This window comes from Lolium perenne, chromosome 6 (genome assembly GCF_019359855.2).
Source record: "Lolium perenne isolate Kyuss_39 chromosome 6, Kyuss_2.0, whole genome shotgun sequence".
Lineage (NCBI taxonomy): Eukaryota > Viridiplantae > Streptophyta > Magnoliopsida > Poales > Poaceae > Lolium > Lolium perenne.
Genome location: NC_067249.2, coordinates 118970353 through 118988671, shown reverse-complemented (window position 1 = coordinate 118988671; position 18319 = coordinate 118970353). Strand labels below are relative to the sequence as shown.

General features: G+C 44.4%; 1 protein-coding gene across 4 annotated transcripts in view; it reads left to right on the top strand.

The window, feature by feature from the left end:
• Positions 1–1323: 1323 nt before the first annotated feature.
• LOC127319552 (probable protein transport Sec1a) overlaps positions 1324–18319 on the top strand; it is a 33114-nt gene continuing 16118 nt past the window's right edge. For 2 of the 4 annotated variants that reach the window (XM_051349524.2, XM_071822622.1), the window contains exons 1-12: positions 1324–1515; positions 2868–2923; positions 4653–4734; positions 5189–5267; positions 8809–8859; positions 8979–9075; positions 9180–9212; positions 14686–14814; positions 16075–16266; positions 16374–16457; positions 16548–16646; positions 16722–16795. In XM_051349524.2, coding sequence (XP_051205484.1) covers positions 1446–1515; positions 2868–2923; positions 4653–4734; positions 5189–5267; positions 8809–8859; positions 8979–9075; positions 9180–9212; positions 14686–14814; positions 16075–16266; positions 16374–16457; positions 16548–16646; positions 16722–16795 — 1046 coding nt within the window. In that variant the 5' untranslated portion in view covers positions 1324–1445. Of the gene's footprint in view, positions 1516–2867; positions 2924–4648; positions 4735–5177; positions 5268–8036; positions 8122–8808; positions 8860–8978; positions 9076–9179; positions 9213–14685; positions 14815–16074; positions 16267–16373; positions 16458–16547; positions 16647–16721; positions 16796–18319 lie in introns of those variants that run through there. The other 2 variants (XM_071822623.1, XM_071822624.1) reach the window with 2 other exon arrangements.

Sequence of the window (18319 nt, the reverse complement as noted above, 5' to 3'; positions counted from 1 at the left end):
AATTGGAGAAGACAACCATCTAGCTACTACTATGGACTTGTAGTCCAGAGATGAAATACTCACGCATCATTTCGGAGGCGTGCATGGCGATGTAGAGGCCTCCGGTGACGATCTTCCTCTCCGGCAGGGTGCCGGGAAGAGCTTGAGAACCCTCCCAAGCTAGGGTCGACGATGGCGGCGATGACGAAACTTTTCGTGGATGTAGGCTCGGTTATTTAGGTTTTTCCCGATCAGATGAATTTATAGGCGGAAGGGCGAGGTCGATGGGCGCCCGAGGGGCCCACACCACCCTAGGTCTGGCGTGGCCGCCTCCTGGCTCGTCTCTGTCTCTCATTTGGACTCCGTCTTCGTTACAGTAAAATAGGAACTTCGGCTTTCGTTTCGTCCAATTCCGAGAATATTTCCTGTACAACTTTTCTGAAATACAAAACAACAAAAAATAGGAACTGACACTATAGCATCTTGTCAATAGGTTAGTTCCAGAAAGTGCATAAAAGTAACACGAAGTGTAAACAAAACACATAGCATGGAGCACCAAAAATTGTCACGGCCCAACTTTGAGAGCCATGGCGTTTGAGCGAGGAAAGAAAAGGAAGGGGAGCATCTCGAGCTCCAGAACTACAACTTCTTGAAAAAGGAAGGAAATGTTTAATATGGATTGATCCTCCCGTCCACCCACCTGTTCCTTATAACATGAGATAGGTTCAGGCCTAATACTTCACCTCCGTTTCAAGTAATAAGGCGCACACATATTTTAAGACGAATTTTGACCATAAAAGTTAAGCAACAAAACCTTAATTATATTATATGTATATAGCATCATTGGATTCGTATTGAAAAACACTTTTTAGTGATTCTAATTTCATACAAACAATCTTTATCTATTTAAAGTAATTCTTGATCAGACAAAAAACTCGTAAAACGAGGGCACCTTATTTCCTTGAAACGGAGTTAGTACAATAATAGTAGCAATTCATCAATTAACTCATATACTATTACTTAAAGCTAAGATATCACTTGGACTGCTTCATGTGGCCGTTGGGTCCTCACAGGTCCACTGTGAATGGCGCTAGAAAAAAAGGCCTAGTTTTTAAATTTTCAAAACAAGGTTAAATCGTGCTGAAGTTTTAAAAAAGGGTTAAATTTGTCTAAATCGACCCAACACGCGTCTAAACAAGCGCTCAGCGTTGTACTTGGGTCAAATGCAGCGTTGGGTAGTCTGGTAATTTCCTGGGCTGGTGGCGGCCGACGACCTCTTCGTCTCGGGAGACTCCTCTACTCCCGATTTCTTCTTCCTCTCGCACGAGGTCGCTGCACGTTCTACCTCGTCGGTGACCTCCGATCGCGGCCTACTCCAACAAAGTTAAACCCGACGGTTGTCTCTACCTACGATCACCAATAGAGGCGGCGTCGACGGAGGGACTCGGTGAGATCCTCCCGGCGCCATGTCGTTGGATTCGGACTCCTCGTCGCAGGGCGGCGACCACCGGAGCTTCCGCCAGATCACGCGGGACCGTAACCACCCCTTTCCGCTCTTTCCCCTCCCACTTTTGCTTTTGCTTTAGATTTGCTTGCTTCCTGTTACTGTTACGGCTGTACTGCTGGATCTGGTAAACTGCTTGTGGGATTCGAGAAAATCGGCATGGTCGTGCGAGCTTGTTGTAGCCTAACCTTCCTTTTCCAGTTGTAGCCTAACCTTTTGATATGTTTATGTATAACGATGATAAAATTTACTAAGAGTTAGTCAGAAATGGTAGCACTAATATAGGCTGCACCCTATGCCAAAAGACTCATTATGGGGTATGGATAAGGAATTGTCGGCAGCCTTTCCTTTCATCTTTTTGCAAAGAAGGCTGGTTTTAACCAGGACCCCAGGCTACAAGTGGAATATTCTACAGCGTGCTTACATATCACTACACATTATGATTGTTTCTGCCATTTCACCACGAATTTCCAAATTGGATATATGTATGTACTAGCAAGGAACTCGTGCATTGCAGAAAGGGGGTGGGGTGCTGGTGGAGGAGGTAAAATTGAGCATTCTGCATAGGAGCGTTGGTGTTACATGCAGGGAATGATAACCCAAGATTCTGGTGGGGGCAGGAGGAACTGCTGTTAGCAGAGAAGATCACCGTTCCTGCTTGGTTCCCACTGACGCGGCCCTTCGGTTGCGGCGGAGAGGAGGGAGTATGTTGAGACTTGTGGCCTTGGGTGCGTCATTTGGAAACCCATACACTCACCCCACCCCTCTTGTACAACAATGTGCACTGAGGCGCTAATCCCTTTACCACTGATTAGGCAGGCCTTGGGAATATATCTGCCATGCAGATGAGGTGGATGGTGGACAGTTGTGCCTAGGTGTGGGTTACATGGCCAGCCCATTGTCTCTACCCTAACGCTTGATTTCATGTTCACCCTCGCCTTTACTTGTCAGCTGCCCGGATCTGCTTCCCTTTTTTCTTGTCGCCTGACTCTTCCTTTGCTATTCTCTTCTCACTTCCTCTCTGCTTCAGTTGTCCGTCTAAGAGAGATGGTTATGATAGCGAATCCTAAATGTCTACTAAGGTTGATGTTTAGTACACAGATCTTGTTGTTTTCCATATTGTGTTGAAACGGTCATGCATTGTTGACGCGGCCACAAAGGAAACTTCCTCTCAATTTTGGATAGTGGGAACCTGCAATTTTCCTGTCAACGACCACCACTTCAATTTATGTATATATCCCCCGAATTCTGATCACTATTGCTCAAAACATCATTTATTCTTTGTTATTTCTATTCCTGGTTTTGCATTTGTAGGTGCACCTTTAGAACCTGGTGCTGTGGTCTATTATATTCATTCAAATGGTTTAGTTTTTTGATTATGCAGGTTTGTTATTTGAAATGCTCAGGTCGACTAGGAAGGATTCAAAATCAGCATGGAAGGTATCATTTTCCATTGTACATGTTAATCTATCTTTTCTATGGTTTCCTGCTCTATCAAGTATTTATCCCTGAGTTTTTTCCTGATATTTTAGTAACTACACTTATTATTGTTTACTGTTCATTATACTTTTGTATCACTGTTATGATAATTATTTTAATGGAAATGTTTCAATGTTATTTGCTTGTTATGCTTAAACCTTTGGCAATTACTTCTTCAAATGGATGGCTTAGGTGTAATTGAGCCATTTGAAATTTAGTTTCTCATAGCGATTCAAATAGGAAAACTATAGGTACTGCTCTCAATTTATTAATGACTTCTTCAACATCAACCTAACTAGGTTTAGCCAGATCTGCTAAAAATTCAAAGGCCACTAGAAATACAAATAACGAGGAACATACTCTGATGAGTACGGGAAGCTATACAAATTTTAATGAACTGCATCGTCCACTATTCATATGCAGTGCATGTGCTGCTTATCATTTGACATTGATAATTGGCAGGTAGGCAAGTGCAACATTCACTATTCTGTCATTTCGTACTGGGACAAACAGGGCATGAACACCTATTGGCACCAAAATCATATTCCAATACAATTGTTCACATGTGCTAAATACATTATATATGTTGATGCAATGCATATATGCACCTATATAATAAGGTTTTTTTGTATGGAACCTATATAAAAAGTTTAGAGACTAGATATATGTTTTTTTTAGTGAAATACATCGGACGTGCTCGAACTATTCAGAAAGTAACACTTGGCCCTAAACTTTAAAACTTAACACTTTCGTCCTGATAATTCATCAAACGATTATCTTAGGTTCTTTTCGCATCTGACTGGTGCCATGTCGGACCAGAGTCTTTGGCGGCATTTATTCCTGCCAGGATCAGTGGGGCCTTTTACAAAATACCCCTTCAATCTGTATAAGGCCCCAAATGGCTTCCTACCTGCATTTGGCCCCTCATAGTTTTTTCTCCAGATCCCAGCTGCCAAGTTGTAAGAGATTGCTTTCGCTTGAAACTAGCACATTGCTTTAGTGAAATTAACTGTGCGGAGAACAATGAGTCAAATTTGGATGCAATGGAGAGAAATAATTTGTTCTAGGATTTTGCAAGGCATAACAAGTCAAATTTGATAGAAGCAATCTCATTGGTTCATGACAACAATAATTCTTAAGAAACAGCATAATATCCATCACGAAATTGCATCACATTGTGCATCCTATCACTTTGCCTCTTTGCCCCCTCCGATTGTTTTCACTTTCGAGGGGTAATAACTTTGGAAAGCTGTGGAGTGTCAGTAATAGCTATATAATCCAGATCAATATTTTTAACGCAATCCTTGTTGTGCATAACTGCATATAGAATGTGAAACACCTGAACTTGGGCACTAGGCCACTAGTGTTGTCATGCAGTTTGTCACAGCATCACAGTCAACAATTCTTGACCAATCACGTAGTTCCTTGCTGGGCAGAAGCAAATACACCTCAATCACCCCAGTTTTCTTAAAGTTTAGGGACATAGGTGCTGCTTTCTTAACAGTTCGGGGACCTCCGATGCATTTCAACTTTTTTTTTTTTGAGGAATCAGACCAGATATATGTTGACATTTGGTAATGATCTTGATAACATCGGATCGTTTTCCCATATTGTTTTTGTACGTTCTCTAGAAAATAACCTAATAAATCTGTGTACTACTGTATACATAAATATTTATGATGTCTTCTAGGTTCTTATCATGGACAAGTTCACAGTCAAGATAATGTCATACTCATGTAAGATGGCAGATATTACAGAAGAAGGAGTTTCATGTAAGTTGGCATATGCTTTTTTTTTTTTTGCTGCCAATTTATTATTTGCAAAGGCAAACATTTCTTATTTTGTCGCTTCTTCGAAGGTAGGGGAAGTATGGGCAACATATTTCAACACTCCCCACTTACATCTTGGGTACTTCAGGCCTTATATGTGGGATCGATGTAGGTCACAGCTATTTTATTAGTAGCGCCTATGTTATGTTCTGAACTTGGGACCTCTTTGGCTTTGTTACCATATTGAAGTACATGCACCTAACTAGTTCACCCAGAATCTGAAGCTAATGGGAAAGGATGGGCACTATATTTCAACAATTTTGAGCTTGAACCTTGAAACCTTTATATTATGTCAAAATGTGGTTTCTTGAGTCATTATTCACTGTACATGAACTTTCCATTAGATGCATGTTCTATCATCTAATACCAAGTCTAAGCAATGGCAGTTCTCTTCCAGTGGTTGAAGATTTATACAAACGGAGGCAGCCATTGCCTTCCATGGACGCTATATATTTCATCCAACCAACCAAAGAAAAGTAAGTTTTTATTTGTACAACTATTTATCTTGCTTGAAGTAATATTTGTTCGGTACAATCCTATCTATTGAAATACTAGAACATATTGTTATCTTCAGAAAATGTTGGCAAATTAGTATTAGGGTATAATAAGGTCAGGTTGTATCATCTAATTCAGTGCAAGTGAATACTCTCTTATGAGTCTATGTTGGACATCGATTGGCAAGTTTGTATTAGGGTATGTACAATTTGCCTAAACTTATTTCCTCCTATCCACACATATGCTTGTATAAAAAGAAATAAAATAGTACTTCCGTTGCCTGCTATTACAGTGAGGCGCCCTGAAGAGCAGCATGACAGGCTAATCGTGAAAAGGAACGCAATGACGTAGTAGCCATACCGCAGGATCCACAATAACCTTGGTGGTCCCTTTACATAGCTTGGCCTTTCCCTAATCGTACCAGGAAGAATGCTTCGGATGATATTTCACGAATGAAATTACGAAAGATAATGCAACCTGCGATGTAACCCTAGGTCTTAGGCTATGAGTTTGTCCCAATCCGACCAATAATCGGCCTCAGCATTTTTGTACAAAATCAGACTGATCATGACAGTGTATCAGTCTAAAACTCACTGACGGCCCTGGAAAAAGGACTGCAACCATTTAGAAACTAGATGATTTCCCGCGCATTGCAGCGGTGATATCTGGAGACATTTAGCCATAGAAAAATGTTAATACACAGTATAAAAATTACATTATTGATAGCCAACAACTTAACTGCATTTAGTTGAAATGTGAGCTAAAAAACAATTAGAATATGTAACATTGATGAAACACATCCATATTCCAAAAAAAGACATGTGGAGCAAGTAAGGGAAAACAAAATATGCCATCCCGATATTTGATTATCATATATGGATCAAACGTAGAAAATTATTTAAGTTGGCTAAGCCAGAAGCTTGCATAACATTGACCATTACACCAAAATCTGGCAAACTAAGATAGACTAACACATTGAAGAAATTTGACCCATCGAAATATTGTTTCAATCACAATGGCTGATATAGTCACTATAGTTCAGTAGCAACTGATGCAAAGCATGATAAATTTGATAAAATCAACCATTCCTAGCATGAACGCGTTGTGGTGGAACAATATCAGTCAAGATTTGCAAAAGGGGTGCACAATAAGATAAATAGAGCCATTTATGTGGAAATCATACAAAAAAGGCCATTTATGTGGTAAGTTGTCATACTCAACAGGTTCAGTGCATCTAAGTACAACCAACATTACTAAGTAAAAAACAACTGACATTGTTAAGCAATGTTAAGCACAATCACTGGTATAAATAATGCAGAAAATTACATTAGTCAAAAGCACGCTAGATGCAATTCATAAATAATCAACAGAGCTACATAAGTATCTGGTCCGTAGGCATCACAATGGCTAATGGAAGAATGCAAAAGAATTATCATATTTGGAATGGATAAACACACAACTTCTGCAAAAAAAACCTGTAGTACATGGTTTTAAAGGCGTCGCCTTGGCGCTGCCTCAGCGTCCAGGCACTCCCCCTCCGCCTTAGAAAAACGCTCGCCTTAGGCGCCTAGGCGCGCAAGACGTCTGCCTAGGCATCGCCTAAGCGTCAGAGTGCCCCCCTTCGCCTTGGGACGCCTTGGCGCCTTTAAAACCATGCTGTAGTATGTAGACTGTGAGAACATGACTGAACATTCAGAGCATATTGCAAGATGAGATTGTCGAAGTGAGAAATTGGATGTTGAGTTGAAGCACTTAATGGAATTGATGTTGCAGTAGAAGAGCCAAGATAGACATCATAATGTAGCTCTCAGTTGGAGAAAATGTTCCGCTAACAATACTTCCTCTGCCATACAGTTATGAACTTCTGAGTACTTTTTTGCGATGGTTGGTTATACACTACCCTGGCCTGCTTCTGATTAATTATTTTTCTATATTTCGTAATGCTCATAGCCCGGTCTGCTAATGGAGAAGGAATGGATAAACTCACAACTTTTCTTGTTGCAGCATAAAAGTTGATGCTTCAACCAAATTGGTCACAATTAACATTAGAGCGAGAGAACCTGATGTCCTGATGCATACATTCTTGGCAGGGAGGAGGATACGTGGTTCAGAAAAGAATCCCCATTGACGATTTCTCACAAACTTGGATGCATTGCTGTGGGTTATATTCTGAAAATTCGAACTCACTCTCTTGTGGCCAACAAAGATGATATATAATAGAGGAGAATGTGTACTGCTGGTAATTACTTACTGTCATATAGATCAAAGAAAACCTATCACAAATCAAAATACACTGCTTGTCGTGCTCATCGTCTATAAACCAAATCCAAATCTGTGTCATCATTTAACACCCCAACCATCGGCAATAAACTGAACCCAAGACCCCTGTAGATGTGAGTGATCCTTGCTTAGGAGTTAAGCTAGTACTAGTAGTACTAGTATGTTCTAGTAGTACTATTCATATGTAAGCCTTAGGCAGCAGTAGAAAGCTGTAGATGGTTTGTAGAAGAAAGCTCTAGAAGGCTTTAGAAATCTAGCTGTTGTACCTAGCTTGTATCGTATAAATAGCACTACGAAATACAAGCTGCAGTAGCTTTTTGCAGCCACAACTAGACTACTTCCTACACAATACATGTGAACTAACAAGACTAATAGTTGGTATCATAGCATTGGTGAAGATAGGATCATGAGAGATGTCAGCTCTGGTTCAAGGTGTTGCCGGAAGTCCGCCTCGCTAGCGGTGGCGCCGTTCCCCTTCACCGCCACCGAGACGACCACCCCACCGCGATGCAGGAAGGCACAAGGTCGTGGTTGAGCGTGTCGTGAAGGCGCAAGGTAGCACCATATTAAGCTATGGATGCATATTAAGCTATGGATGAAATTATGAAGTATAATCTTGAATATTTTGTTCAAGTCTTCAATCATCATTATGGTGGCTTCAAAGTTCGGAAATCTCCACTTTTGGCGTCCTCTTCATTCCTCACATGCTTGCTGCCATCTCCATGCACGATCATGCTCCAATGCTTGTCCCTCTTGTCCATGTTAGGTCCATCATTCCTAAGAGTAACAAACACATCTAATTTAGGCGGCATCGTCAGGAATAGTTCTGAGAAACGAAAGTACCTAATAGTTAAGTTGTTTGGCACGAGCTCGAGTGATAGGTCTTTGTATTTGTATAGTTGTCGGTACAGCGGGTGTACCAATAGATGGAATGTCTACATAAAAAAGTAAAGAAGATCCGCACCTTGTCTTGCGTGTGATACACCATGGAACGTATACATAAGAAAGTGAAGTGCGGAAACTTTGGCTGCACCCTAACACTTGACCTTGGAAACTTTGGCTGGCGCTAACGGATTTTGATCACATGCTGTGTACGTTCTTATGTAGACATTCCATCTATTGATACACCCGCTGTGCTGCTTTGTTATTTATTCGTACCTGGTTATCATAGTTTCACTCTGAATTTTTTTTCATGCATTATTGTTGATTCATTGTCTAATCATCATGTTGTTGTGATTGCAGCATTGTTATGTTCCTCTCTGACATGTCAGGAAGAAGCCCGTTATATAAGAAGTACGCCTCAAACTAACATGAACTACTACCCACAATCTTTATGGGAACTACCACCCACATCGTTTATGTACAATTCCTTTTGTGGTTTATTTATTGACACATTGTTGCTTGTGTTGTAGGGCGTATGTGTTTTTCAGCTCTCCAATACAGAAAGACTTGGTTTCTCAAATAAAGAAAGATTTAAGTGTGTTACCTCGTATTGGTGCACTTAGTGAGGTTACCTTAGTTTTCTTGTTCATTTCTGTCTTATACTTAAGTATTTTAAAGATGAAAAAGTGTTATGTTGACCAATCACTCTTTGTTCTCCTTGGCATTTCCAGATGAATTTGGAGTACTTTCCTATTGATTCCCAGGTATCAATAGTTCTTCTAAAAGATTATGGGTTTCAGATAGAATATGTTGCTTGATACATGTTCCAGAAATGTTGTTTCTAATAAGTATTTCCCAATAGGTATTATTTCACACATGATGGACTATACTCCCTCCGTCCCAAAATATAAGGCGTCTAAGGTTTGGTCAAAAGTCAACGTGTTTAAAGTTTGACCAAGTTTATGCACAAAAATATGAACATTTACAATACTAAATCATTATCGATAGATTCACCCTAAAGTATATTTTATTAATATGTAAATTCGATATTGTAGATGTAAATATTTTTTCCTAAATATTTGATCAAAGTTTGTAAAGTTTGACTTTTGACCAAACCTTAGACGCCTTATATTTTGGAACGGAGGGAGTAATTAATAAATTAACATCAGATGGTGGTCTGACTTTGATGCTTCAAGCTTGCTCTTTGAGTCTTGAAATTGTCACAAATAAAAAGGGGAAAATATTGCTCTTTAGATTATGGCGGAATTCGATTAGTAGTCTTGGATAGCTCACACATTTTCCTTTTAATTCTTTGGTCCTGCTTTGTCAGTTGCATGAAATCATCAGTGCTTGTGAAATGACCCATAAGCATATCTCTAGGTGTGTTTATGATTTTCCTACTATTTGTTCTAGCATTAAATTGGAGATGCTCCAACAGGATCACTAGGATCAAATGATGGAGTCAAAAGACCTTTGATTAACATAATTTCTATAGCTTTGTTGGGAGTGTAGCGACGTCGCCCACACCCCTAAACCCTTGAGTCCTTGAGCTCGCGGTCCTATAGCGACGTCGCCCGCACACCTCCCCCTCTCCGGCAGACGCGCCGTCCCACGCCGCCCCCAGTTCCGCCGCGGCACCTCGCGATGTGCCTCGTGCCGCGCCCAGCTCTACGGCGGACATGCGCCACGCGCCGACCAAGGAACGCATTGCCTTCCCTCCGAGGTGCACCGCGTATCTTGGGCGGATGAGGTTGATACGCTTGTTCCGCTGCCTCACTCGCCGCGTCCTGCTTCCGTTGCCTCGACCCCGGCCACGCCGTCCGCGGCTGCACCAACCATGTGCGCTGCCGCATCTGCCTCATCTTTGGGGATGAGTCTAAGGATTGCGAGGATCGCAAACGTGGCTGGAGCCACGCGCTGGACATGAAGAGTTCTGTGCCTCGCCAGGGCACCCCGCCACGTGCTGCACCAAGGGAGCCGCCCAGGCCCGCTCCTCGTTGCGAGGCCACTCCGCCACCTTCACCGCCGCACCGCGCCGTCGCGGACACGCTTGACCTCGACGCCTCCAAGCCGGACCAAGTTGCCGACACACTCCAACTTCACAAAGGACTTCCTTATCGTCTTCACCTCCAAAGCCACCATGGACAGGCTCAATGGCGAGCACTTCATCAATGGGCGCGGCTTCCCGCTCATGGTGCAAGTTGGCGCACGCCGACACCTGCAGGTTCGGTCACCACGTCGAGCTCGAGCTCCTTGGCATCCCTGTGTAGGCCTGTCACTTGTCCACATCGGAGCACATCTTGGGTTCGAGCTGCTGCTGACGCGGTCGCGTGCTGACCTCGCTGTCTTCTGGCTCTCGACGGGCAGTCGAAACCTTGCTTGTATTCGCCCACGTTGGAGACTGTTAAGCTCGGGGCGTCCCATCACGCCTCCGAGCCACACTCACCACGCTCACCTACCCCATCTCTGTTCGGCTTATCTCGGCCGAGCTGGATGGAGAGCTGCCTGGTGCCGTAGGACCTCCCGCTGATCGCGACGAGCACGGCAACTGCAATTCTTAGGACGGGGCACAAAGGGATCGCCCTCGCCGACGTGGCCGTGGTCGCAAGCGGCGGCGCAGCGACCCGGCGCCAGAGGGACATGCAGACCACATGGCCGTCGATGCTAGCCGCACGGATGGCCTCCCTGATGATTCTTCCAGCTGGTCGTGCACACACCGTGCTCCGCGTGCTGATGGTGTGGCCGTGGACGCCGGCTGGACCTTGGCCTGTGCTCCCCGCTGGCGGCGCCACATGCGCCACTGCCCTTGCCATGGACCTTTCCATGGTCCCCTGGCCCATTCCATGGTCCCCTGGCCCAGTCAAAGCAGGTCCACCTGTGGGGCCCACCACTCACGCCGTCACTCTCCCAAAGTGAGGGGACAATGGGTCATGCAGCAAAAAAGAGCTGCTGCTGATGAAGCTGATATCCTAGGCAGACAAACCTTGCTTCAAAGACGTTGGCTTCCGATCCAGCCGTAGCTGGCAACAACTCGTTGGTTGGTAACGAACTACCACCAGTCCATGATAGCGCCGATGGCGCCGCAGGTTTGAACTAGCCACCCTTATGTGCACGACAACGAAGACCCGAGGTGGTCCACCTTTAGCCGATGCAGCTGCGGCGACCGTTGTCGCGACCTGGCTGATCCACTTTTGGAAAGTGAGGTTCCCGATTTCTAACCTATCCCGTGAGATGCTGTGCCTGAGGCGGATCCGCTGTTTGGACAATACTCGACGCTGCCATTCTCTGACTTCGCTGCTTCTGGAACTCCTGCTGAGTCGCCCATGCAGAGCACTGGATCCGAGGCTGATCACGCCAACATGGCACGCCACAATGCTGGGCCTTCCTTCTCCGAGACCAATCCCACTATCCAGGTCGCCAAGCCCAGGAAACGACACGGCATGCCGGCACACGAGCCTTCGCTATGAGATCGCCAAACAGATTTGTGTCACCTCTTGACGCCGCTCGCCTACATCGTGGACACTAGGTGACTTCTTGATCGCGTCAAGGAGGAGGCCAAACTGTGGGCGCAAGCAGGTGTAAAAGGGCTCCGGGTGATCCTGCCAACAAGATGGGACATTCATTAATAATTTGGTACTTGTAACTCTCACCTCCTAGGGAGGCTTGTAACAAACTCTTTCTATGCAATGCAATGAAATGCAAAGGTCCTTTGCGTTTTCTCGAAATAAAATAAAATAAGAGTCTAAGCTCGTACCTGATTCTATCAGTGATACATATTTTCTACAATTTACTGTGTATTTCAAGAGTGATACAATTTAATGTGTATTTTAAGAGCCTCAATTTAAAAGTTATAAATTATATGTGTATTCTAAGAGCCCCGATTTAAAAATTATAGCCCAAATGAAATATATGCTGTTATTTATACAATATTCTAAATAATTGGACTTGATATAAATTGATGAAAGATGAACTTTCCACTCAAGAAGACATGTGCCAGTAATTATTAATAGTTAAATATGCTGGGGTTGGTAGGGCTGGATAGGATCATATGTGAATTAAATTAAATGTTAGGGTAGGTAGAGTTGGATAAGATCATATGTAAATCACATATGTGATTTTGCAGTTTTTTTTTTTTGCTAGAATCACCAGAATATTAAGATTCTACATAATTAAGATACTACCTTGGTTCGAATTGGTCCAGTGAACCTCAGATCATAGATTTTAGTTATGTATCTTGTGTCATTTGTCATAGCTGTGCTGTACTTCTCTTATATGGGGTGTTATTTGCTTATTGCTATATTTTTTTCGAGAATACACCCTGGGAGGTGTATTGATCACATAGAAGAAAAAAAAGCCAGATGGCTCACACCACATTGTTCATGCTGTCAACAAGGGTGACAGCTCCCTAGCAAAGACTAATCTCCATCCCTCCACGAGAAAGGAAAGGGGTCAGGAAAACCAAAGGACTCGGAGCGGAACAACCTAGCTAGACGCCAACTAAGGGACTCCTCCTTGATCCTACTCCTCCGGTGCCGCGCCGTTGAACACCACATCGTTCCGGTGCCTCCAGATACACCAGAAAACAAGGATAACCGCCGTCCAAAGATCCCGCCTGGATCCCGGAGGACAGGTCAAGGAGGACCACCACTGGAGGAGGTCGGTGTCTACTGAAGGAAGCCACTCCATCTTCCCCCACTGAGCTAAGGCCCAAGCCCAGACCTCGCGCGTGACCACACAACCTAACAGAAGGTGCTGGATGGACTCCGGCTCCTGGTCGCACAGAGGGCAGGCTGCGGGATGAGGAAGACCACGTCGCTGCAGTCTATCTGCCATCCAGCACCTGTTCCGGGAAGCTAGCCAAGCAAAGAACTTGCAGCTGTAGGGGGCCCGCGACCGCCAAATCTGGGAAGCCACCGGCGCCACAGTGGTCCCGGCGAAGAATGCGCCGTAGGCCGACTTGGCGGTGTAGCCGCCATCCGCCGTCCATCGCCAGCGAAAGGTGTCCTCCTGGTCAGGCAACAACACGACGTCGGAGATGGCGTTCCACAGGAGGAAGAACTCCGGGACCGCGGCCGCCCCCAAATTAGGGCCACAGTCGCGCAACCACTCTCCACCGAGCCCTTCCTTGACTGAGCGGGAGTTAGCGTGGCGCTTGCTGACCAAAGCCAGCAAGTTAGGAGCAAGGTCCTCCACCCGCGCCCCGTCAATCCAGCGGTCCCTCCAGAACAGGGCGCGCTCCCCGTTGCCCACGGTGACCACCATGGCAGCATCTACCAGCGCACGGGCCAGAGGGGTACCTTCAGGTCAAACTCGGCCCACGCCTTCGTCGGGTCCGTCCGCTGCAACCAAGCCCACCGACACCGCAGCGCCACGTTGAAGAGATGAAGGTTAGGGATGCCTAAACCGCCACACCTCTTGGGAGAGGTCACCTTATCCCATGCCACCAGACAGTGACCACCACTGATGTCAGCCCGCCCCTTCCACATGAAACCTCGGCACAGCTTAGCAAGAGCTTGCAGAGTCTTGGGGGGCACGTCCAGGGACATCATGGCATGGATAGGCAAAGCACTAAGCGTGGTCTGAACGAGGGTGGTCCTCCCACCGCGGTTCAGCAGCCGGGCACCCCACTGGGGCAGCCGCTTGGCCGCACTCTCCACAACCGACTGAAGCTGGGCTGCCGAAGGCTTATTGCTATATGGTGTTATTTGCTTATTGCCCCCATTGCCCATCGCAAATGCATACACCTGCCTGTTCTGCCCATTAAAAAATTCATGGTCCACTGTACAGTAGAATCACTAGACTTCCAGATTCCTCCGTAGATTCTGACAACATTGGTGTTGGACAAGAATGGTCATTTTTATACTAGATTGAAGTCACTTACAGAGTTACTGTAAAATTGAATGCTTAAGAGTGTTCAACATTGGTCAAGTGGTTGGTTACCAGTAGTAGAAAACATCACCAGTGTTCAATATTGGTCAAGTTGGTTGGTTACCAATAGTAGCTACACTTATTTTGGAACGGAGGGAGTAGAAAACAGTGACTAACCAACTTTTAAATTGCTGCATGTTAATTATTGGCCATTTTGTAGTAACAGTCAGGAGTTAGTACAAGTTATGTGTTGCTAGTTGTGTACTATGCGATTATGCATTAAAATTATTCTTACTTGGATGGATGTGTCAACTGTTTTGTGTTAAATCCTTTTGTCTGGTATCACAAACTCACAGTGATTGTGTGCAGGGTTTCATAACTGACCATGAAAGGGCATTGGAGGAGCTTTTCTGTGAGAGCGCGGAAGGCTTTAACAAGTACAATGCTTGTTTGAACACAATGGCTACTCGTATATCTACAGTATTTGCGTCAATGAGGGTATGTATATATCTGTTACATGCAAAAGCTTCTGTGCTTTTGACCTGGTCCTTGTGTTATGAGGATTGGTACAAGAGCGGAACAACTGCCTTACCACATCTGAGATGGTTGCCTAAAACTAGGGATGCAACTGGGGTGGGTAATCTGCTTTCCTGCCGTACCAACATAATTTATTTTAAAGTGAAGAGTGCCCGACCTTTCAGATTTGCACACCACTCGGGGTTTGGACTTGTTGTGGAGGCGTTAACAAACATCTGGATGGGTTGGGCCATTGATAGGGACAGTAAAAGAAAAGTAAAAAAGATAATCAGAAGTCAAATCCTTTTTGACTTCTACAAACTTCTGCTCCATTCTAAATTATCTGGTCTTATTGTCATATGTTGTACTCCCTCCGTCCACAAAAGGATGTCTCAACTTTGGTAACATATGCATGTATCTAGAAGTGTTTAAGTGTGTAGACACATACAAATTTAGACAAAGTTGAGACATTCTTTTGTGGACGGAGAGAGTATTTGTTTTCTTAGCCTTCAAGTATTTTGTAGAGTCTTCTAGCTATGAGTAGAGCTGAGTGTGAAGGCTCATGAAGCCTATAAATAGAGGTGATAGCCTCTGGTAATGAACTCAGACTATGTACTCACTACCTATCAATGAATAGAACTTTCTGATTCTGTCTTAAATCTCTCGTGTTCAGAATAATTTTGGACCAACCTCTTGCTGCTCTGGGCAGTCCCTCGCCTCCAGAGCGATATCTGAAGGAGAACGTTGAAGTAGTTCCTTCAACCTTTGTGCTTTCCATATTGTAGCAGGAAAGTATAGTTGTTCCTCCACAACCTTGTGCAGCTTCAGCCATGATGAGCGGTTCAATGTGTGAAACTGGCAACGCAGCACATGTTGCCCAACACATGCTCCACAGTTTCTTTCGTCTTCTCTATGGCCTTGATCCTGGGTCGTCCCCCATCCTGCCCACATGGATCAGTACTTGAAATAGCATCTCTTGATGCATGGGAGACTAATGTAGTGAAAGTAACAACAGATAATCTTGGTGATAATTGATGCACTGAGAAGGGAAAGGGGCAGGCAGAATATGTGGATGCTCCACCAATTGTTTGAACTGCGTTACTGTAATAACTATGTTACGATCCTCATTTCTTTGCATGTTTGGTTTCTTTCAACTTAAACAAGAACTCTAATGCCTGACATGTTGCAACTTGGTACAGAGCAACTGTGCACTTATTATTTAAATTGTTCTATAACCTATAGGAATTTCCCCGTGTGCACTACCGCGTTGCCAAGACCATTGATGCCTCTACAATGACAACACTTAGGGACATGGTGCCCACAAAGATAGCTGCTGGTGTGTGGAATTATCTCTCCAAATATAAAACGTCAATTCCTGAATTTCCGCAAACGGAAACTTGTGAACTGCTCATAGTAGACCGTTCGGTTGATCAGGTACATTTGAACATACATGTATATCTGAGTTCAACTTCTAGATTCATTCTACATGTAATACAATGCTATTAATTCTGCTGCTTCATCTCCTTTTCTGTATGCTGCAGATTGCACCAATAATTCATGAATGGACTTATGATGCCATGTGCCATGATCTGCTATTCATGGATGGTAACAAGTATGTACATGAGGTGAGCATGCAACCAGAACTTTTTTAATGTGGAATTCTTTCCTGCTGTTTCATTGGTTGATTACCGGATCTTTATTTGTGACTGAAAAAGGTCCCAAGTAAAAATGGTTCAGCCTCGGAAAAAAGAGAGGTCTTGTTGGAGGACCATGATCCTGTTTGGCTTGAACTTCGACATGCCCATATAGCAGATGTGAGATTACTTCTCAGTCCTTTCTATGTGGTTCTAGAATGTGACAGCTGTACACTTAACGACCATAATTTCCAGGCAAGTGAAAGACTCCATGATAAGATGACACATTTCGTCTCGAAGAATAAAGCTGCCCAACTACATCAAGCAAGGTTTGTCCATATATAGTTTTAAAAAAAGTACAGAACTAGGTGCGGTGGCTCTTTATTAATCAAAATAGGTTCACATTGGTGCCGTTATTCGTATGCGTTTCTTAGACTTTCATTTCTGCCTCATGAACAAACAAGTTCAAATGAAATGCCTTGACAACATTAGGTTGATTGTTGAGAACTCATTATTAAGTATTAATTGCAAAAATATGTTTTTTTACCAAACTATCTGGTCTGTCTGTATTGTTTTCATAACTGTAAACTAAGCAGGTACTGTAGTGCAATATGATGTGCCTAGCTACAAAAGAAAGGATACAAAGTTAGTTTTTTAGTTAATTGAAATAACTTATTTCAAGTGATAACTTAGTTCCCGCAACAAACTTAAAGCTGTCTCTGTCAACTTAATTCTGTTAGAGTACTACTTGTCCTCCTAACCAGCTGGATCGGGAAACTGTTGGCAGCGTAAAACTGCGAATGGTAATCGCTAGATAGCTCGTCCTGAGGTTTGACAAGGCACAGGAAGACAAGGACCTATCGCTGCATGAGACGTGGCTACACAAGGAGCTCAAGGTTGCCTACTTGGGGTTGCCATCACTTGATCGCACCATTGCCCGTTAGCGTGCACGGATCGCCTGCCTCTGTGATGGCGACACCAATACGGCATTCTTTCACTAGCAGTGCACCTACCGCAGGCAGAAGAACAGGATCCACGCCATCCGTGTCAAGGGGCAAACGCTTACCGAGCTCGCGGACATTGCCGAGGCTGCATTAATGCACTACGACGGCTTGCTGGGCACGGACATCAGCCGCGACTGCTTGCTGGACTTTGCCCAGCTGATCGACCCTGTCGATGGCTTGGATGCTCTAGAGGCTCACTTCTCCGCCGATGAGATCTGGAATGCTGTGAAGCGCATGACTACCCGCAAGGCGCCGGGCCCCGACGGGTTCACTGCCGAGTTGCGTGTTGTAGTCAAGCAAGAGTTCCTTCGTGCGTGTTGGAGTCAAGCAAGACTTCGTGGATGTCTTCCAGCAGCTGTATGATCTCCGTGGCCAGGGCTTTCATCGCCTCAACCAAGCCTTGATGACAGTTGCTCCCCAAGCGAGCCGATGCGAGTGCTCTAGGTGAGCCTGATAAGGGGTGGCCCGATTTCTCAGTAAGCGAGGTGGATGGTGATGGTAGTCGATGAAGATAACTTGTATGACGTTGATGAACTTTCTCGATCGATCCCTGTCGCCAATGCAACAACTCTCGACCCTACAAATATTTGCAACTCCACACACTTGCACGCGTAGCCGCCGACCTCCCAATTCCCAATGGAATAGTAGATCACACAAACTTTCAGTAGCAAAACACGAGATCGATGCGCGAATTGGTGTGTATAATTTCAGCTGTATGCAAAGCAAACAAGTCTGGAACTAGTGTTTATCTTATACATGGTCTAAACCTAATTTGAGGACACCCGTGGATATTATATAGTAGTTCAGGGCGACCTGGAACCTAAAAGTTCGACCAAGACCTGATACAAA